Source organism: Cucurbita maxima, unplaced genomic scaffold (assembly GCF_002738345.1).
Source record: "Cucurbita maxima cultivar Rimu unplaced genomic scaffold, Cmax_1.0 Cma_Scf00024, whole genome shotgun sequence".
Classification (NCBI taxonomy): Eukaryota; Viridiplantae; Streptophyta; class Magnoliopsida; order Cucurbitales; family Cucurbitaceae; genus Cucurbita; species Cucurbita maxima.
The window spans coordinates 3,170,240-3,191,969 of NW_019272040.1; the positions used below are offsets into that span (position 1 = coordinate 3,170,240).

The 21,730-nt window shown below is 35.7% G+C and overlaps 3 protein-coding genes across 7 annotated transcripts in view; 2 read left to right on the forward strand and 1 right to left on the reverse strand.

Moving 5' to 3' along the window:
- Positions 1-3,239, reverse strand: part of LOC111498148 (protein TIC 22-like, chloroplastic) — a 7,040-nt gene extending 3,801 nt beyond the window's left edge. For 2 of the 3 annotated variants that reach the window (XR_002720728.1, XM_023149267.1), the window contains exons 1-2: positions 2,975-3,239; positions 2,473-2,562 (exon numbers count right to left, since the gene is read on the reverse strand). Coding sequence is in view for 1 of the 3 variants with exons in the window: in XM_023149267.1 (XP_023005035.1) it covers positions 2,473-2,541 (69 nt within the window). In the remaining 2 variants the exon portion in view is untranslated. Of the gene's footprint in view, positions 1-2,472; positions 2,576-2,974 lie in introns of those variants that run through there. The other variant, XR_002720729.1, reaches the window with a different exon arrangement.
- LOC111498121 (pentatricopeptide repeat-containing protein At4g14190, chloroplastic) lies at positions 50-2,424 on the forward strand. Its single transcript, XM_023149231.1, has 2 exons — positions 50-474; positions 1,041-2,424. The coding sequence occupies exons 1-2, from the start codon at positions 73-75 to the stop codon at positions 2,199-2,201; spliced, it is 1,563 nt and encodes a 520-aa protein (XP_023004999.1). The 5' UTR covers positions 50-72; the 3' UTR covers positions 2,202-2,424.
- A 614-nt stretch (positions 3,240-3,853) lies between the features above and the next one.
- Positions 3,854-21,325, forward strand: LOC111498120 (signal peptide peptidase-like 5). 3 transcript variants are annotated; one of them, XM_023149229.1, is made up of 15 exons: positions 4,017-4,082; positions 5,557-5,618; positions 5,869-6,024; positions 8,844-8,955; positions 11,521-11,640; positions 12,629-12,783; positions 13,245-13,424; positions 17,031-17,065; positions 17,160-17,316; positions 18,201-18,254; positions 18,322-18,414; positions 19,517-19,659; positions 20,398-20,468; positions 20,897-20,980; positions 21,091-21,322. In XM_023149229.1, the coding sequence occupies exons 3-15, from the start codon at positions 5,989-5,991 to the stop codon at positions 21,171-21,173; spliced, it is 1,323 nt and encodes a 440-aa protein (XP_023004997.1). In that variant the 5' UTR covers positions 4,017-4,082; positions 5,557-5,618; positions 5,869-5,988; the 3' UTR covers positions 21,174-21,322. The 3 variants fall into 3 exon arrangements, with proteins under 3 accessions (XP_023004996.1, XP_023004997.1, XP_023004998.1); XM_023149228.1 differs by lacking the exon at positions 5,557-5,618 and having other exon boundaries at positions 3,854-4,082; positions 21,091-21,325; XM_023149230.1 differs by lacking the exons at positions 4,017-4,082; positions 5,557-5,618; positions 5,869-6,024 and adding an exon at positions 6,753-7,731.
- The last annotated feature ends 405 nt before the right edge of the window (positions 21,326-21,730 follow it).

Genomic DNA, 21,730 nt, shown 5'->3' on the forward strand with positions numbered 1-21,730 from the left:
TTTTTTTTTTTTTTTTTTTTTAATAGCTTTAAGATTTAAGATTTAAGATTTAAGATTTAAGGGTGGAGGCTTATGAGCGTCCCGATGGAAACTTGTGTTCTCCATTGTTGTTACGACCCCTTCCGACTCCGATTCAAACACTCTTCTTCTTCTTCTTCTTCTTCACACCCTTTTGACCTTAATAAAGGCAGCAGCTGCCTCTACTCCAGAATCCCACTCCCAGAGCCCTACACCAAGCTTCTTCTATCCCTACCCACTCGCGCAGTTCCAACGCATAGTCCTACAAAGCATGCGACTCTTTTAGTCGACACTTTTCACGAACACCATACCCTAAAAGCTTTGCTCTCCGACCTCCAGAAAAGGGATTCCTGCCCTTTGCTATTACTTAAACACCATGGAGATTGGAACAGAGACCATTTCTGGCTCGTTGTTAAATTCCTCAGAAATGCTTCAAGATCCCATGAAATCCTTAAGGTGCGGCTTGTCTCTTAAGATTTTAGATTCAAATATTCTTTGGCTTCTCTTAGTTTTATATGTAATGATTTAATTCTATGCTAAAATGTTCAAAGCAATCTCATAAGCGGAGTGGAAAAGAACCAGAAAACAAACAAAATCTAAAGCAATTACAAACAAAGGAGCACGCCCAAGAAACTAAAAGACCCATCAAACTAAAGCTCAACTCCAAAGCAAACTCCAACCACAACAGTGGAACATAAGAATAAAAAAGAGCCAAACAAGAGAGATAAGACCTCCTCCAAAAAACAATAATCCAACTGAGAAACTTCAAGAACGAAAGCCCCAAAACCCAAACTACCAAAATAGAATGCAAAGATTCTTATGTTAATGAAGCTTTACATTGATCTTCTGTAAATCAGGAAAAGTTGATAGAAATAAGATTCTTATATCCTATTTCTTTTTTCAAATAACAATATATTTTCTTCGGTCTTAAGTACCATTTAAGATCTATATAATGGCTTGGATCCAAGTGCTTTTGCAAGTTCTAGTGCCTGTGACCAATGAAATTTTGAAACTTTATGCAGCTATTTGATACATGGAAGAGCATCGAGGGATCGCGGATCAATGAAAGTAACTATGAGAAAGTAATAGTTCTATTGAGTCAAGATGGTCTTATGGAGGATGCTGTATCAGCATTTCAAGATATGAAAAGTATTGGCCTTCGACCATCTTTAGGTACTTACAATTCGCTCATCCATGGTTTTGCTGCAAGGGGTAAGTTTGAAATTGCTATGCTTTTCATTGATGAGATGAAAGAAATCAATATGATTCGAGAAGCTGATACTTATGATGGCCTAATTGAAGCCTATGGAAAATATAGAATGTACGATGAGATGATCGAGTGTCTAAAACAGATGGAACTGGATGGATGTTTTCCGGACCACATAACTTACAATTTGCTTATCAGAGAGTTCTCCAAAGGTGGTTTGCTTAAAAAGATGGAAGGATTATACCGAAGCATTCTTTCAAAAAGAATGGATTTACAGTCATCTACCTTGGTTGCCATGTTGGAAGCTTATGCCAAATTTGGTATCTTGGATAAAATGGAAATGTTCTACAGAAGGATCCTGGACTCAAAGACCAATATGAAGGAAGATCTAATCAGAACATTGGCTCTCGTTTATATTCAGAACCATATGTATTCAAGAATAGAGACCTTGGGTATTGATCTTCACATCAAAGCTGGGAAGACAGATCTTGTTTGGTGCCTGCTTCTTCTATCACATGCTTGTCTATCAAGTCGAAGGGGTATGGACTCTGTTGTTCAGGAAATGGACAAAGCTAATGAAACTTGGAATGTGACTGTTGCAAACATTTTACTTCTAGCTTATTTGAGAATGAAAGATTTTAAACGGCTCAGAACACTGTTCTCTGAAATACGAGCAAGACGTGTGAAACCTGATATAGTAACCATTGGAATTCTATTAGATGCAAATAACAAAAGTTTTGATGGAACCAGAATTTTAGAGGCATGGAGAAGGATGAACTTGCTATCCAGAGCTGTGGAAATAAACACCGACTCGCTTGTTTTAGCTGCATTTGGAAAAGGGAGGTTCCTCAAAGACTGTGAAGAGGCATACGCTTCCCTGGAACTTATGGGTAGGGAAAATAAAGTTTGGACTTATGAAGAACTCATTGATCTAGTTTGTGAAAACCAGGGGGGAATGGGACTGAAAACCAGATAAAATAGCTTGGTATGCATGTGCCTGTATCAATTTTTTCTAGGGATTTGACCGCCATTGACAACCAGGAGAGCTTTACAGTGGGGAGTTTTATATGTTTTGTTTGTTGTAAATTTGATGTACTTTTAATGGTTATTACTTCACTTGAATCAATGGGTAGTACAGGTAAGATTAGTTGGTATCTTTCTCTGCTAAAGCCCTAAAAAAACAACTCTATTTCGTTGGATATTATTCTTGTGTGCATCTGATTGAATCAAGTGAATAAGATACTCACAAAGTTCTCCTTGATCGTCAACCACAAACACATTTTCGATTTCTTTGTCTGTTTGAGTACCCCCATCATTCTTTATCGTACATTTTGTTCCTGCAAGATTGAAGGGACTACGTTTATGTTAGAACTTTATAAATTTATAATTCAATTAATAAGTCTATTACTGTATTAATGAGCATAAGACCAGAAGTTGGAAAACTAAAAAGTAAATTTGAATTATGGACAATTTGTACAGAACATAGAGGACCTCTCCACATATCTCCTCGCTGCATGTGAAGATGGATTCGGAACTTGTCATAAATACCTATGCATAATGCAAGACGATTTCCCTCTTTTGATTCCCCTCACGAGATTTCATACGAGTACATCTTTGTTCTTAATTAGATCATGGAATTTTTTTGTCCAATAATTTAAAAGCATTCCATAACAATGAAGCTTCAAGGAAATAATAAAAATCCATCACTCTTTCGGCACGAAAATACAAAACAGACACGGGAACCATTACCATATACACTTGGCGAGGACTCCACGCCAACATGGCATAAGGAAGCCGATCCAAAACTCCGGCAATGAAATGATCGCAAATGGATCCATCACCGTCAGTTTCAGTCACATCACAGAGCTTGTGAACAAGACCGGTGACTTGGCAAGCAATGGGATCATCGTCGTAGGAGAAGAGCACGGCGATGAAGGAAGGGACGATAAAGTGAGAGTGGAAAGTGAGGAAGGTGCGGAGTAATGGAAGCTGAGAAAAAAGGCCGAGAGAACTGGAAGAGTAAATAGGAGACGTGAACAGTGGAAGAGAGAGGGGATCGGAGATGAGGTTGGAGAAGCAGAGAAGGCAAACCGTTCCTCCTTCCTGTGTGTGAAGGCAAAGCGATGATAGGTCGCCATGGAAGCATGATTGTGGAAGAACGGATTGATCCTGTTCTTCCTGTGCTGATTCGCGGTCTGGCTGTTTCCCTCGCCGAAGAACACTTGGGGTAATCTCTTCGAGAGATGGCGGGGCTTTTCGAAATTTTGGCGCGGAAATGGTGAACTTTTCTATTTATACCTCCCACAATGCGTACGGCAAAAGACTTTTATTATTATTTTTTAAAAATTTATTAAAAGTTAAAAGATATTAGGAATATTAATTAATTAAAATATAAAAACTTTGAATATATAATTGAAATAAAAGACCAACAATAAAATAATAATATTGTTTTAACGAACTATTTTGAGGAAATTATGTGCACCGTACACAATTATGGAACCCTATTTTTATCAATTACAATTTGATTGTTTTAATAATTTAATTTTTTTTTTAAAAAAAACCCCAATTTTGTAATTCCGTTTTTAAACTACAAATTTGCTCTCTTCAAACGGGTAAAAGATACGGGGAAGAAAACGCCATCCGTTGCATTCTTCCCTCTTCCCCTCCCACCCGTTTTACCATCTGAATCCGAGGGAATACGGGGACTCACATGGCGTTCTCTTCTTCTCCGGCGAGATGTCCAAATATCCATCTCTTTTCAATCCTGTTTATCCTTTTTCTCTTCGGTATATCGTATGTCTTCGCCGAGGATGTCCCCGCTCCCAAGTCCGGCAATTGCAATAATCCATTCGAAATGGTACTCCCACCCTCTCTTGTTTTGTTATTGTAATTGTACTGTTATTGTTAGAATAGGCTGGCTAAACTTCTATGGGGAAGGAGAAAGAACCAAACCCGTTGTTTGTCATTCATCTGGCATCTTCGGTTCTGATCGTTTTACCGTTGGCTGTATCTATTCCTATTGTTTGTTTGTTTATTTTGGGATGGATGATCGTGGTGTGAGACTTACGCATGATTTCTGAAAGGATTTAGCTAAGCATCTAGCGTTCTGCAATGTGATTGAAATTACGGTTTTGAGTTTCATCTGCGTTTATTTTCAGGACTACAAATAGATACGAAGTAATTGCTTTCGCCTGTTTTGTTGTTTAATTTTAATGACAACAGTAATTTTCTACGGTGATTCTTGTAAAAGTGGTTTGGATCAATAAGCTTTGGAATCTCCTTTCTCCTTGGAAGAGATTAGGAGGGTGGTTTCACTATTTCCTTCTACTAGGATGACTAGGATTGCATCAAGGATGATTTCTAGAAGGTCTTCGTGATTTTTTTATGAGAGAGGTTCACGATGACTCCTTGAATGAAATCTATGTTTGTCTTATTTCTAAGAAGGTAAGGATGAGGAAAGCCAAGGATTTCAAGTTCATTAGTCTGATTACGAGTGTATATAAAATAACTGCTAAGGTCTTGGTCGATTGATTGAGGAAGGTCATTCATAATGCGATTTTTTATTCTTAAGGAGCCGTTATTGACGTGAGTTGAACAAAGCTCTTATTACTAATTAAGCTATTGAAGATTATAGGAGCCATAATCAGGAGAGTGTTATCTCTAAGATCAATTTTGAAAAGACTTAGGATCACGTGTGTAGGGACTTCTTCAATAAAGTGCTTTGGAAGAAATGCTTTGGTTTTAAGAGGAGATCATTCTACCTATCCTTGTTAAGGGCAAGATGAGAGGTTGGATTCTAGCCTCGAGAATCCTAATAAAATGTGATCTTCTTTCCCCTTATCTTTTCTTGTTGGTTGTGGATATTTTGAGTAGAGTGTTTCCAGGGGGAGTGGAGAAAATTATTATTCAGGGGATTAAAGTGGGAAAGATAGCCTACATTGATCGGATCTTCAGTATCCTAATGACATATCTTTTTTGCTCAGACAAGGAAGAGTCTATTATTAATCTTATCTGAATTTTGTAATTTTCCAAATATACTTCTAGCTAGAAGAATAATAGAAGCAAGTGTTTGGTTCTGCACATTAATTCTGATTCTTATAAGCTGGCTAATTGGCTTCTTTTGTGGATTGCAAGATAGGTTATATCCCTTGTTCTTATTTTGAACTTCCTTGGTCAAAGTCCTATGAGTTTGTTGTTTAGGAACCTCATTTTGAAAAATGTTAAAAAAGCAACTTTTACTTGGGAGAAGAATTTCTTATTTAAGGTGGGTCGACTTACTTTTGTTCATCTTGTTTTGAGTGAATTTTGACTTCCTTCATCTTCTTGCTTAGGCTCCATGTTTCCATTAGCTGTTGGCAAGAATTTAGAGAGGATTATGAGGAGCTTTTTGTAGGTAAGAGTTGATAAGGGGAGGGTTCTCATTTAGCAAGTGGGAGGTGATGGAAGTATTTTCTTATTTTTTAAAAAATTATGCTAGAAGACAAGATTGACAAGTGATTATTGACTGCCACATTTTAGTGATATTTTTTATTTTATTTTTATATAACTTAAGCATTTGAACTTCTGAATGAGTATCATAATGAGACGTTTCGCTTTAAGCATGTAAAGAAACTAAATTTGTCTTTTTGTTGCACATTCTTCAGGTCAAAGTTAAGATCTGGGTTAATGATGCCGAAGGTGAAACCTTAGTTGGTTTAACTGCAAGATTTGGGGCTTTGCTGCCTTCTCAGGCTGAAGATGATCTCAAATTGCCAGCTGTTTTTATGAATCCTATAAATGGCTGTTCTAGTTCTTCAAAGGTGATGATAACTGTTCTTACTACATTGATTGTTAAAATTGACCTTTTGGTGTGTTACCCAAGAAGAGATTACATTTATTATTGAATGATGGAAAAGGGTATACCAGTATTATACTAGTGGACAGAAGCCAAACAACTTCTAACTAACAATTTAACAACTTAATAACTTAAGAACCAACAAACGAATCAGAACTGATTAACAGAAATAGCCCTCGGCTATACAAAAGGAAAGGGGATAGTAGCAGGGGAACTAAAGAACTACATCACCTTTAGGTTTAAGTGATTATGTTTGAGACGTTTTATTATGCTTCTGTATAATCATGATAATATTAATTAGCGCTGTTTTATAATTTTTCACGCGTCCATTGGAAGAAATTATCATTAATACTTGTAACTCTTTTTTCTTTTTTTGAAACAAACAAATTATTTTATCGAAAAATGAAAAGAGACTAATTCTCAATAGATTCAAACTTCACAGGGGAGAGAATACATAAAACAAGAATAAAATAAAAAAAGAAGATAAAACAAAAGAAAATAAGAAAGCATCCCAAGTAAGACGTAAATTTAAGAAGAAAAGTTCATCAAAGGTCTGGAGAGAGAACACCATGACGAGACTTGAAATCTTGCGGAATCAAACCAAACAAACCAAGGATGAACTGAGATAGAAACAACTAGCCAACTAGAAAACTGTCCATTATGAGCGGTAGCCTTCACTTTTTTCAAAGTTCAATATTTTTCTTATATAAAATTCTATGCATATTCCATAAGATGACCTTATTCAAGCATATTGCAAAATATGCTGGATGAATGGAGCTAGAAACAAGTGTAAGTTTCCAGTCTGGAAATACAGCCAAATCAGGTTCCACTACCTCAATATAATCGTAATCAAAAGGAACCTATTTAGAAACCGTGTACATTCATTTCACGCTGTTTCAAGATTTTAATTGCAATACAAACCTGGTACATTCGTTTCCCATTGTTTATGTGGAAGCTTGTTTGAAGCTAGAAGGGCGGATGTAAATCTCTCTCTATATCTCTCTAAAATATGACAAGGATGAGCAGCGATGAATGGTAGCTTGGGTTCGTGACTTTCTTGTGGAAGCTTCAAAGGTCAGTGACTCGTCAGGTTTTTAGAGAAGAAGAGGACTGGTTTCAATAGTTTATCTTCTTTCAAGTTCTGTCCAATTCGAAGTGGAGATATGGCCTCTCGTCCTTGGAGAAGTTTGAATGCAGAAGGCCTTTTTTTTTAATAAATCTTGAGGGTCTGAATAGCAAGGGCTGGAATGCATTGATAGGTGAGTTTAAAGCGGTCAAAGATGCTTAGGAAATGGAATGGGCCTTTGTGTTTGGGTGTTCAAAGCCGTTAGGAAAGGAGTAAAGGTATGGGTTGGACCATCCACTTCTTTTATGAAGGTTATAAATCCTTTAAATCTTCAACAGTTAGTTTGATGGTGAGAGAGAAGACTTAAAAGGAAGGGTTTTTGGTGGAGGAAGGGAGCTCACAAGGAATTCGGCCAGGGTCTTTGATGGGTTTTTTGATTGAAGGGGTTCACCGTTTGCCTTTCTGTTCTAGGGAGCACGGGTGCTCTTCTCCCAATATGTTCGAAAGCAAGTTTTGGAGAAGCAAGTACACAAACTCACAACCCCAATAAAAGAATGCATATGAATTCACCAAGAACAAATGCTCCTTTCTCCTTGGATTATTGAGGTAAATTTTGGTGGGATTTTTTACTGTACGAGTATCATTGTGCTTTGACTGATAGGGAACCGACAAATGTTGTATCTTTCTTTCGTGGATTGAGGAGCTCCTGTTAGGCTTGGGAAGAGGGATATTCATTGTTGGATCCCCATCCCGTCTAAGGGATTTTCATGTAGCTTATTTTTTTGTTGGTTGTTGAATCTCTCTCCCCCTAGTGAGTCTATCTTTTCTTATCTGTGAAAAGTGAAAATTCCATAGAGATTAAATTCTTCACTTGACAGGTTAAAATTTTCACTTTATAGACCTATGAGAAAGATGCCTTCATTGGTTAACTCGTTTTGTTGCATTCTCTATTGGAAGATAGAGGAAGATCTGGATCATTTGTTGTGGAGTTGCAATTTTCCGCGGTCCGTCTGGAATTATTTCTTTGGATAGTTTGGTTTTAGTGAGCTAGAGAAAGATATCACGAGAGATGATTGAGGAGTTCTTCCTACATCTGCCTTTTCGCGAGAAGGGTAGGCTTTTGTGGCGAGTTGGTTTGTATGCTTTGTCATGGGGCCTTTGTGGTGAGTGAAACATTGGAACTTTTAGGGGAGTTGAGAAGGACCCTTTTGAAGCGTGGTCCCCAACAAAGTTTAATGTTCTTTCTGGGCATTAGTGACGATTTTTTTCTTTTTTGTAATTACTCTTTAGGTCTTGTTTTACTCGGGGCTCCCCTTTTGTGGGCTTAGTTCTTTTGTATGCCTGTGTATTCTTTCATTTCTTTCTCAATGAAAGTTGGTTCTTTTATGAAAAAAGAACTGGTCCATGACATTATCTAGTCTAGAACTACTCTGGTGTGGTCATGGAATATATATTATTTTATTTCATTTTTAAATTCTAAACTGAACCTGTTATTGTGGTTTCACTAGTTCATAGTATGTTGGGTTAGCTGATTCATTTGATTTGGCTGTTTAGCCCTTTCAATTTTTTGAATTAACATTTTAGACATGAAGATATTGTTTATTTGTTTTACTTTACTTACCTGAATTGATGTCAAATCACTCGTGTCTTCCCAAGTCATTAACAGTTACGATTTACTTTACTTTTGTATTTTCTTTTCCCTCTCTCTCTCTCTGCAGCTATCTAGATCAGCTGCCTTGGCTTTACGTGGTGAATGTGACTTCACAATTAAGGCCGAAATTGCACAGGCAGGGGGTGCTTCAGCTCTGTTGGTAATAAATGACAACGAAGGTTGACACTTTACTAGAGCTATAAAATATTATGTTGGGTGCATATTAGGTATTTTATTTTCCTAGATTTAACTTGAGGACAGAGTGGGTATGTTAGACTCCAATTGTTAATGCATATGTGAAGAAGTGTCAAAAGTCAATTAATGTAAATGTGAATGTGAGGAAGCTTTAAAAAGGGAAACTAGGGGTCGGTAGTTAGTTAGAGAAGACGCACCTTATTATAGGCGGATGGGAATGTAGGGGGCATTTGTTCTCTTGTAAAAGGTGTAGTGTTTTGGAGAGACCTTCAGCCCCTCAAATTGGTTGAACTTTTGTGGGGTGAATTGCGCACTTTTGGTTACTGTTTTGGCCACACAAAAAGAATGCATACGATACTTATCAGTAAAGTATCAGACAATGTTGAGAATTGAGAAGTCACAAGAAAATGGCTGAAAAGATATTGGAATAGCGCTTGGAGATGAACGAAAAAGAACTGGAAGGGAGAAGGAATGAACTCCAGAAGATTCTGGCAATGGAGAAATGGCTGGAAAAATTAGTATAAAGGCTCCTTCCTCTCCCCTCCCTGTCGAACAATAACTTAAGATTATACTGATTAGACTCCTTCATTACCAGCAATGAAAGGAAATATTAATCTTTAGGAAAACTGGCTACGGATGGGTCGGAAATGTAACCATCAGATTCCATTCTTATTTCCGTAAAACTATTCACGACCTGACCCATCTCCTCCTCAAACCTGGTTTCTCTAAAATATTTAGTCTTCATTCGACGGCCCAACCTGCGGCGAATGGGAAGGCCCACTCCAATTCTTAGGTGCAATCAAGCTACTAGCCTTAGCTGGAGGGTCCTCCCCACGATCTAACACTCAAATGGCTTGGGGGGTTTCCTTAGAGGGTGTGAGCTTGATAAGACCATGACCAATACCCATGGGCTTTGGCCCAATTAGACTTTTCTTATCCAATTCCACAACCCTATTTTGGCTTGTGGTACAATTAAGTTTACCATAATCCATCAGCTTAAATATTTGGGTTAATTGGTGATTTAACATGGAATCAGAGCCAATTTTATATTTGATTTGTTGAGCCTTCTAGTGATTCCAATTTTATATTTGATTTGTTGAGCCTTCTATAAACTTGGATGAAGCTCACATGTGAGGGAGAATGTTGATATAATTAAATTTAACCTAACCCAGCAGCTTAAGATTTTGGGTTGGTTGGTGATTTAACATCATATAATGAATATTAGAATTTCGAGCTCGACATTGTACATCTGATCAGATTTATTTTTCAAAAACTTTCCCAAAGAGTGGCTTTGACTTTTCTCCTTCTGAAAGATGTAACCTTCGTGACAACCCATTCTTGGCAATTCCATTATTGGACCCTCATTGGCAGTCATATGTTGAAGTTTTACCCTTCGAGTATAATGCATACCTATCCACAAGACTGTATGATAAACTCTCATGGACGAATGATTGAGATTCTAATCCTTGTTTTTACCCTGTGGGTAGGCCCAATATTCTGTTTTATTGGTGATAAAAGTGGAGGTTCATCGGTATTTCCTGTCATATAAACGTAAGGATCAGTCTTATGGAGGCACAAATCAAAGTCAAATCTAACTCTGTTAGTTTCATTCTATTATCATTAAGTTGCCTTCTTCACTTGTCAGAGAAGAATTCGCAATGCAGCAACCATTAGTGATTGTGGATTGTAGAGGGGAGAGAAGCAACCTACTAATAATTTGAATTTCAAAGGTACTGATTTTGGAAAATTCCCTTAAAACCAAGGATTATCCTCAATCACTAAAATCCTTCCCTAAATTTTCAGGCATATTTTCAAAAGGAAATAAACTTTGCTCACGCGCCTTTCACCTGAATCGATCAACCCCAGTTATCCCTCGGATCTCTCTTTCGATAGGGCCCACAAATTTACGATTAGGGTTTATGGGATCCACTTCAACCAACCCTTTGACTTTTGTAGAATCGGACACAAAGGACTCTCCCGCTAGCCTTTCGATTGACCACTCTTTCTCATCCTAGAACTCCTCCCCTTGATTAAACCCTCCAACATCTTCACTTAGCCCTTGATCTCACCTTCTATGAAGAACCCCAATCCCCCATCCCGATTGCAACCAAACACCTCTAGCTGTTTTAGCCCCACTTCACTCCCTTTTCTCCCCTCTTTCGTAATGCATACATCAATGAATTTTTTCTTTTTTAACAGAAGTATACTTTAAATTTAAAAGGGAACAAATAAAAGAGAAAAATACACAATCCCTATATTTTGGACCGAGATAACTTGCTTGTGTGTACCAAGCCTTTTAATCTTGAATGTACGGACGTTTCCTCATATATTATTTTATCTGGACTTTTTAATTATTTGTGTTGTTTTCAGCGCATGATAAATTTGTCTAAGGCGGATAAGAATTGTAGTTTAGCATGAGTGTTATTAACTCTTCATCTATGTTCACAATGCTTGGTTGAATAATCTGAAAATGTCATTTAAATTTATGAAGAAGTTAACGGCCTGACTTTTAGATATTGAATTTGTAAACTGTTTTACTGTTGACCTAGATCTTTACAAGATGGTCTGTTCTGAAAAAGACACTGCCCTTAACATTTCTATTCCTGTTGTGATGCTTCCCAAGAGCAGCGGAGAAACTATTACAAAATCTATAACCGACGGCAAGAGAGGTGAGCCTTTCTATTCATGCATTTTCAAAGTTAATGAAAAATTTTAAAATTATCACGTTATGAAATTTTAAAATTATCACGTTATGTGCTCTGGTTTACTCGGTATTTCATATTTAAGATTAAATCTTAAGCTAAAGATGGTTCTTTTTTGTCAATATAGATGAATATGCCAAAATGATTGACTTGAATCCTGCTAAATGAGAGGGCACCTAGCTCAAAATCTTTGGGATGCTTATGATGGCCTCAGATCTTAGAACTAACTTCTCTCAAAGGAATTTGAGCCAGTTGCTCTGTTATAGGTGACACCATTATACATGGAAGAATGGAAGAAGGGGCTTGCCCATATAACACCTTAAATGGAGTCAACTGGAAGTATGATGTATGATTAGAGGTGCTGTTTAATTTATCTCTGGCCAAGCTATCCATTGAGACCACTGTTTAAGAGTAGGAGCCATTGTTTAGTATCATAATTTGGTTTTCAAACCACAATTATCAACCTTTGTTTGCTAAATCAAGTAGGGGATTGATACATTGTTCTTCACTTGAATTAAGTACCCTGATATTTAAGTAATTATTCAAGGAAAAAAGAACTCACAAAAATCTTTCCTTGGCTTAGGCCAAGATGGCGAACAACCCATCAAAGAAAAGATTTGGGTGCTATATGAGAAGTATATGGTTTTTAAAGGGGAATACATTGGGATTACTTTTCTAAGAAGGGAATAAATTGGGTTTCCTTATGCAGGTGATCAACCACAATGAGAATTAAAGGTGACCGAGCACCATGAGAGTTTAATCATCACTTCACTTCCTTTTTTCTTCTTTTGCCTTCTTCACCTTGAAGATGCTGGTGAAGAATCCAACCTAAGTAAACACTGTATGGAAGGCAAAGTGACAAATCATTACTGGAATTAGTGACATTCAAATAATTATCTTGTTGATAAATTTTGTTCTCCAACGTGTTAAGTTCTAATTACCTTTGTCCTTACAGTGGAACTTCTATTATATGCTCCAAAGCGACCAGTTGTGGACTTCTCTGTTGTGTTTTTGTGGATGATGTCTGTTGGAACAGTTGCATGTGCTACACTTTGGTCAGACATCACTGCTCAGCAGACCGAGGAGAGCTATAATGAATTATCACCAAAGGTGCACTCATAATTCATCGTTGTGGGGGAACAAAATATTGCTTCTAGGTGTAAAGCAAGTCTTGAAAATTTTCTCATTGTTTCATCCACAATTAAGGCTTTGATTGATGTCAAGATCATGCATCTGAATGAGTACTCAGTTTTTATTTTATTTTTTTCATGGTTTTCTGCAACTCATGGTTAGATGACGTAGGTTGCTTTGCTATGAGGAATAGATGTTTGTTTCCGGGTAACTCTAGATTGAAGAATCTACAGTCTATTTGTAGATTACACATCACTATGAAATTGGTCTTTAATGTGTTGGCTTAAAAAATAAAAATTATTTTTCCATGGTAGATTATTTTACTTTCCTACCATTCACTTTGATAAATTTTCTTTCGGGATGCCATCCCTTTTCTCTTGAAATTATGCCTTTTTTTTATCTTACGAACTTCTCTCTCTCTTTTTATTTTCTTTGACCAGGGACCTTCCAATATCGAAGCAGCCAAAGATGACTTTGATAATGAAACTCTGGATATTAATGTGCAGAGTGCAGTAGTATTTGTCATTTCGGCATCTAGTTTCTTGGTGCTGCTATATTTCTTTATGTCCTCGTGGTTCGTTTGGCTGTTGATTATAATGTTCTGCATTGGTGGTGTTGAGGTAATGACATAACTCTTGCATGTATGTTTTGAGATTTGTCCTAAACTAGGATACTAATTCTTTGTTGTGAGAAAATGAACACCATTTTGGAAGTATAGTTCATTTTCCTACTTGATCCTCGCCTTGGATGCTATCATCACATTTTCTTCTTCAAGTATTATAATTTTATATAATTATTTATTGCCTGAGAATGCAGAATGGTGCCTATTCAATCTACATTTTGATTGTCATTCTGATAATGATATTTGGAGGATCTAAGGTAGTGACAGCACCAAATCTAATAAACATATTCTCCCTATTTTTTAATCCATGATTTCTATTGAAGCGTGAAGAAAACCACAAATTCTTCTTGACTTCTATACAAGCCTCATTGCAATCTAACATATTAAGAGTCTTGGAAGATATACTCTCAAGACCACCAAAGTTATGACAAATAGATTCAAACGTGCTACGATCCCAAAAGGTTAGAAACAAATTCTTGATGGAGATCCATTACACAACCTTCAAGAAAATTCAAATGACTTTGCTTTTTCTTGAGGCTACCTTTAGATAAGCAAATGTTAATCACCATAGAGTCTCTAATTACTTTCAAAATCAAAAGCCTTGGATGAGTTTCCACCCTTAAAATTTAGTAAAGCCTCGTCTGCCTGGAAAGGATTAATTGAAGCAGAGTTCTTAAAGTGATCTTCCAAAGCATTTTTAATCTCCTTCTAATTGTTGTGAGCATACAATCTAAAAACAACCATGAGCTCTTTGAATTTTTTTCACCACTTCTTTGTCTTTCAAACCCAGTGAGAATCAGAAATGGAACTTTTCAGCCTTACTTAAAAAATCTATTGAGATCTCCTTGGCTGGAAACCCAATCCTCAGCTTTTCATTTATGTTCTTTGGATACATCCCCCACACTACAACCGAAAGAAAAAAAAAATCTCTTTTAAGACAATTTAACTAAATCCTTTGAAACATGAGAATTCTTGAGGAAGTCTTTTAACATTTCCCAAAAAATATACCAACCTTTTTATAAGAAATTCACAAAGACTCGAATCAGCTTTTATCCTCCAGAAGGTGGCTAAACAATGTAATCTATGAACCAGCCAAAACAAAACCTTCATTTTGACAAATGAGTTGTACCACTATCATCTCTAGTTTGCTTGAGAAAGTTCTTAGACACTGGAAGAAGCAAAAGATCTACAAGCAAGCCTTACAACCAGCGTAAATATGATAACGATGAAGGAATAATCATCTTGTTCTTCACATCTTGAACAAAGAAGACACCATCTTAAAACTAAATGCTAAAGTACTTATTATCAACACAGCAACTCCTTTCAGCCATAACAAAAGAAAATAAATAAATAATCGAAAAGAAAGGCAAAATATGAAGTTGAGAGTCCTTCGGACGGTTGCCAAATGAATGACAATGAAATTGATAGACAGTGCAAAATCAATGACTAAGGAAGAAGTCGGTGTTGACAGTGGAAGTGGCCACGACGGGCTACTGAAGCTAACCAATCATGGAGATAAAAGATCTTTCACAAACTAGACCCAAAGAATAAGATTGAGAACGAGGACGGATGCTGAATTGAGATTGTGTACAAGGACACAACAAAGGCGATTAGTCTATGGTAGTCTGTTGACGACAAATAGTACTGGTGGCAATGCGACTAGATTGGGTGAGGGCAGTGACTTGGGTTAGGTTCGACATCTGTGGCTATGGTTGGGTCCATTGGGTAGAGAGAAAAAACCTATTGGCTTGATGATGAATTTCAGCAAGTGGAACATAACTTTACTACATTAGAAGAGATAGATTCAATTGTTCCATTGGATTCAAGCATTGCTTCGAAGGAAGTTGATTTGTTGAATGTTGCTTTTCCTTAGCTGTATTCAGTCCCAAAAGAAGTTTATTTGTTGGCTGTTACTATTCCTTTATTTGTTATTATTCTTATTGCCTCGCCTTCAATTAGCGTAAGCTTGATAGAATTTTACCATCGTTCGTTTGGGAATGTAATGAGGGTAGCACACTTGGTTAGATGCAATTTTGTTGCAAAGACTCAAAAAGATGGTGTTCTTGGAATTGGAGCCCAATTGGGCTTGCGGTTTATGTTGGAACCTCAATTGCTTTGGAAAAGTATTGTAGTCAGTATCTATGGTTCTAGTAATTTTGGTTGGATTTCTGGCTCTAAAGGAGTTTTAAGCCTTCGTAATCCATGGATGATCATTTTTTAAATTTGGCAGCAATTTGATTTACTTGCTCACTTCAATTTGGGTAATGGAAGGAAGATTCGATTTAGCGAAGATACTTAGTTGAATCGTCCAGAATTAAAGCACATTTTTCCTTGGTTGTATTCTATTTCTTCTTCTCCAAATGATTCTGTTTCAGCTCATTGGGATATCTAAACTGGTACTTGGAACCTTATTTTTTGAAGGTTATTGAAAGATGAGGAGATTGACGATTATCAGGCATTGCTACTTAATATTTCAGATGTGATTCCTTGTATTAGGATTATTTTAAACGGTGGTCTATGATTCTTCGGGGTTTTTTTTTTTGGTGAAATCTTTAACTATTTGACGTCTTCCTCACCCATGCATAAAGAGTTGTATTCAGGTTTGTGGAAGACCAAGAGTCCTAAAAGAACAAATATTCTTTCGTGGATTATGGTCAATGGGAATTTAATACTTCAGACGTTGTGCAGAAGAAGAATCCATCTCATTGCATACTGTCATCAGTTTGTGCCTTATGTCTTTAGGATGAAGATTCTATCAACCATATTTTCTTTAATTGCTCGTATGTTAGACTTGGTTGGTTCAAGTTGTTTTCGCTGTTAAATCTGCATTGGGTTTTTTTCTAATGCCTTCTGTTGCAACATCTTTCAACTCTCATATTGGCCGACATTCTTAAACTCTAAGGCCAAGTTCCTTTGGATGAATGCAATCAAAGCTTATCTTTTGGAGTTATGGTTGGAATGGAATCAAAGAGTTTTTTAGAGCAAAAATCTTGCGTGGGTGGATCATTTTGAAACATCTCGTCTGGTGGCCTCATCTTGGTGTTCTTTGTCCAAGTTGTTTGGGATTTTTGCTTCAGGATATTGGTCTCAATTAGAATGCCTCTATATATCCTTTATAGTATTTTATTTATGGGTTTCGTTCTTGTATTGCTTTTTTTATAGTCTATTGTTTACTGTTTTTGTTGCTTTATCATTCCTGTGTGGAGTTCGTATCTTTGAGCATTAACTTCTTTTCATAGTCTTGTTCCTTGTTAAAAAAAATAATAATAATAAGGAAAGATTGACTAATAACTGAAAGTTAAAGACTAGGCTAAAATCTAACAGAGATAAATTTGATTTAGTTAAACAAGTCCGCTTCAAAATGTTCATTCACTGGACTTTCTAAAACTTGCTGCATTCTCTTTTGTGCATGCACGATTTTTGAATGTCCACTTGAATTTTGATACTTAACAGGGTCTTACCGTGGGATATTATAGTTTTTCTGATCAGAGTAGTTTCTGTCCACATTCCATTCAAATATTTTCTTTTTAATGGGTTGTCTTTTAGTGTGTTTTTATCACAGCTCTTTAATGTCTTTAATAACTTGTGAAGGCTTACCTTGCAGGGTATGCATTCCTGTATATTAGGACTTATATTGAGGTATGTTTGCTTGCATATTTATTCCTACAACTTATGAGTTGTTTATATGGTTTCTTTCTATAATTTTTCTTGTTTATATCATTCATTTGAGCAGTAGATGCAAAAATTGTGGGAAGAAGACTCTGAATTTGCCTTTAATAGGGGAAATCTCTGTTATTTCATTTGTTGTGCTGCTTTGTTGTATAACATTTGCTGCTGTCTGGACTCTGAATCGACGTTCATCATACTCTTGGGCTGGCCAAAATATTCTTGTAAGTATCCTTTTTGCTTTCTTTTGTTCTTCTAATTAATCTCTTAGTCATCGTATTCACTGATGGCGAGAGTTGTTTCGAGCATATTTTGTGGAAATAAAAGGGCCCTATATCTACTTTTCTCCTTGGAGATGAGAAATCATTTGAATTCAAATTGGTTTGTTCACTTGCTCCAATATGATTTTGTAGGCCAGTCCTGGTTTATTTTGAGTGTATGGAGGGCGAAATTGGCCATTTCTTTTTTGTTTGTGTAACTAATATATTGGATTTTATGTATTTTGAAGATTCTATTACGTTCTGTTTGTTTCCTGATTGACTTTTTGTATTTTGCTCTGAAAAGTTATTTGGAATTTTTTCCTTTGACCTTTCTATTTCCTTTGTTCACGTCTCATGTGCATTGTACAACTTTAGTGGGATGAGAAGTTATCAAGCAGAATGGCATGCTTGCATGTTTATTCGGATCGCGACATAAATTTGAGTGAAAGTTTTATTTAGTTTTCTTTAAAAGATTGTCTTAATTTTCACCAGCATCGTCTAGTAGTCAATTTGGTAAGCCATAAACTATATTACTTGGCTTTGAGATTGTGACTTATATGATTGGTATAGATTATGTTGTTTCTTGTCCAAAAGTTCTAATATCAATGTGAGCTGATTTATTAGTCTTTAATTTTATTGTCATTTTCATGATTGACCCCATTTTTCTCGTTTAAATTGTTCATGTGCAATCACTGGTGTAGCCATTTTACTTAATTTTACATTCCGTTCAAATTGTTCTCGTTCTAAGGTCACCTGTGTTTTAAGCCTCATGTTTCTGTAACTTTGCTGCTTCACTCTTTATTTGATCTATTTCAATGCTTACATTTTAAATTTTATGTTCTTAATAGGGTATCTGCCTGATGATAACAGTCTTGCAGATGTCCCGATTACCTAATATTAAGGTATCCCAAGTTCATCCATTTGGTTCATATACTGCTTCAAGGCCCTTACAATCTTTAATTATCTCAGGTAGCAACGGTACTTCTTTGCTGTGCATTTGTCTATGACATCTTCTGGGTGTTCATATCCCCAGTAATATTCCAAGAAAGTGTAATGATTGCGGTAAGTATATGATTTTTTCTGTATATTTACTTCGAACTTAATTTCCAATCAAATTCAAGTAGTGTAATGATAGACACTCAATAAGAGACTATTAAACGAACATAGTGTGGTTTCAAGTGGCATGTTTTGTATGTCACCTGTATTGAAAGCCTTATGTTTTTGGGTTCTCTTGTTGTATGTTGAGTATTTTTCTTGCTTGGGTTTACTATTCTTTCTTTCTGGCACTATATTTGGAAACTGACTTGTTGATCGTATCTTGCTAAGAAGTCTAATCTAGCTAGAAGATAAAACTGATTATGATTGTACAGGATATGAAATATAGATTTCCTCCACATATTAGGCTTCTGCAGTTATGAAATAGATTTTCCTTTTCTTTCGTCTTTCTTCTAAATCCACTTTACTTTTGTTTGGTGAACGTAAGAGCTCGATTATGAATATCCTTCAGCTATCATTCCAGCTCTCTCTCACAAAGCCAAATAATATATTGTGGGTTAAAGTATCCAAGGCTACTCTTTTGGATATTTGATTGTAGAGTTTCTAATGGATTTTTTAAAGAAAAATCCACTATTTGGTTGGATTGTTCTGAGCTTACCAATAGCAATATCAAAGCTTCTCGAAGGTGTTCTTTATCCAAACTATTTGTTGGATATTCAATCCAAGTTATTTGTAACTACTGAGGCCTTTCTTGTAGGATTTAATGTTCTTTTAACCGAAAGAATCAAGGCACCAGTGCTTCAAATCAACACAATCAACTACCTTTGCCACTTCCAAATAGAAATGATTGTTGAATAGGAAAATTTTCTTTTTTGTTGCTTGTTTTTGGCAGATCTTATTCTTCTGTATCCTTACTCTTATTCATGAAAAAAAAAAAATCTACTTGAAATAAAGTACTTGATAATGTAATTTATTGTGTTTTCACAAGGAATATTGTTAAGATGTTTAATGGGGTTAGATTAAAATATTTAACTATATATTTACTGGGGTTAGTTTGTACATCTCATGCAATTTCTTTCTACTTCAAAAGTTCCACTAGCCCACTTTATAATTCCCAAAATGCATGGAATGAAATTTATCGTGTTGGATATGTTTGTAACTTTTTCAGGTTGCCCGCGGGAACAATAGTGGTGGGGAAGCCATTCCAATGCTCTTGAGAGTTCCTCGCACCTTTGACCCTTGGGGCGGCTTCGATATGATTGGATTTGGAGATATACTCTTCCCTGGTTTGCTTGTTTCGTTTACACACAGGTACTGATGTCACTTACATTACAATGCCACTATTATAACACAGGACAGTTTCTGTGTAAGATTTTTTTGCAAGCCGTGATGCATATCATTGAACAATCTACAAGATGGAAGTTCTAAATCATAATGCAATTTTGTTGATATTTGAACGGTAGATTGATATTTCTATAAATCCTTATTTCTCCATTTATTTAAACAAGCCCTCTTGTTTAACTCTAAGTTGAAGCATTTATCTACTTATGTTCAATCCTAGAAGTCATTACTTCCTCTCTTTAAATCTTATACACATTTGATCAAACTAAGGCATCTACTTCCTTCCCTTGAGGTTGGAGGTAACCTCACTCCCACATTGCTCCCACGTTTTCTGTCTAAAAAAGAATAGGAAGATTTATCAAAGATCCCTAAATTAAGCAATTATGCAATTAGTCCGTGTCTTAAAAAAGAAAACAGAAATAATATCTTTAAATTACAGCTCCATTCTCTAAGAGAGTGTAGGTACCCACTTCGATAATTGCACATATCATATGTTAATGCCATCAAGATGAAGTTAAACTAGCTGAAATTCTAGACCTTGGAGGACAGATCGAATGATATGCAGGACTTGCATGTTGATATTGAATGATGAAAATATAACCATGTTTACCATTTTGAACTGTTAATAGTTATATTCTGTACTTATGTTAAACTTTTTTTTTTCCCCAATTTATTAGTTCATTCTCTTATGTTGGTTTGTTAACCCAGATTTGACAAAGCAGAGAAGAAAGAGAAGTGTAATAGATATTTTCCTTGGTTGCTCGTTGGATATGGAACTGGTGAGGACCTTTTCAGCATGTTTTTTTCGATTATCTTTTTCATTTCGATTATCTTTTCAGCATGTTTACTCGTTGGATATGAAACTGTTAATAGTTATGTTCTGTACTCATGTTTTTTTCGATTATCTTTTCTAGTAAAGTTTGTTTTGTACTTATGTTTTTTTCGATTATCTTTTTCATTTCAGAGAGATTGAGATAGTCCCCTATAGTTTTGGTGGCGGCAAAGATGTTTTGTAATTATTTTTTAGCTCTTAACTTATTTTTATAAAAAAAAAAAAAAGGAAAAAAAAAAGTTTAGATATATGTGTAAACTCTCTTTGTAACAAGTTGATTAACATAGACTTGAAATCTAGTTGTGTCTAAATTATATAGTTTACAAGAACTGATTATTTTAGTCCCTTTAATGATATTGGATCAACCTTTTTCAGGTCTCTTCTTTACGTATTTGGGCTTATATTTAATGAATGGACATGGCCAACCTGCACTCCTTTATCTAGTTCCATGCACTCTGGGTAACAAGTTTTGTTATCTTATTCTGCATCTTTTTTTTTTTTCTTTTTTTTTTCTATTAGATCATATCCCAAATCTTAAATTTACCTCGTTCGTTTTGATTTACATGCAGGTGTTACTGTTGTTTTGGGTTTGATCAGAGGTGAGATTGGTCTACTTTGGAATTATGGAACAGAAGCTGCTGGAGAACCTTAAAGGTTTTTTCTTTGGTGGTGAGGAGGGCACTTTTTATAATTTTAACATCTTTTTACTGTATCCCCAACACTTGATGTATCTATGAGAAATGTATTTCTATAATTTGATCAGCCTTGAATGGTTCCAAATTTATAAATTCATTTTTTAAAATTTAAATAAAATATTTTAACCATTTGAAGTTGGGTCCGTTAGAATTTCTAACCATGCGACCTTTGTTCGACCTTTGTGAGATTTGAATCTCTAACCTTTAATTGAAAGATGTGCCTTAGCCAAGATTTGAATCTCTAACCTCTTAATTGAAAGATGTGTCTTAGCCCGTTGAGATATATTGAGATTGACAGCTATTCAAAATGTTTTATTACGAAAATAATTTTATAAGGAGTTCAAATTCATTTCATTAGGGAAGTTTTATATTCGTTTGTGTTTCCTCATAACCGAACATTTTCAACATGTGAAAGAAGAAAAAGAAAACTTCATTCTATTTTCTTTACCATTCTACACTTGAAGTCAATTGAACACTATTTATGGTACCATTATTTCAATTGATTGATTATAAA

Excerpts from the sequence above, each read along its gene's own strand:
- LOC111498121 (XM_023149231.1), top strand. The coding sequence starts at position 73 with ATGAGCGTCCCGATGGAAACTTGTGTTCTCCATTGTTGTTACGACCCC. Across the intron at positions 475-1,040 it reads GATCCCATGAAATCCTTAAG|CTATTTGATACATGGAAGAG; the intron begins GTGCGGCTTGTC and ends AACTTTATGCAG.
- LOC111498120 (XM_023149228.1), top strand. The coding sequence starts at position 3,936 with ATGGCGTTCTCTTCTTCTCCGGCGAGATGTCCAAATATCCATCTCTTT. Across the intron at positions 11,641-12,628 it reads TATAACCGACGGCAAGAGAG|TGGAACTTCTATTATATGCT; the intron begins GTGAGCCTTTCT and ends TTGTCCTTACAG. Across the intron at positions 12,784-13,244 it reads ATAATGAATTATCACCAAAG|GGACCTTCCAATATCGAAGC; the intron begins GTGCACTCATAA and ends TTCTTTGACCAG.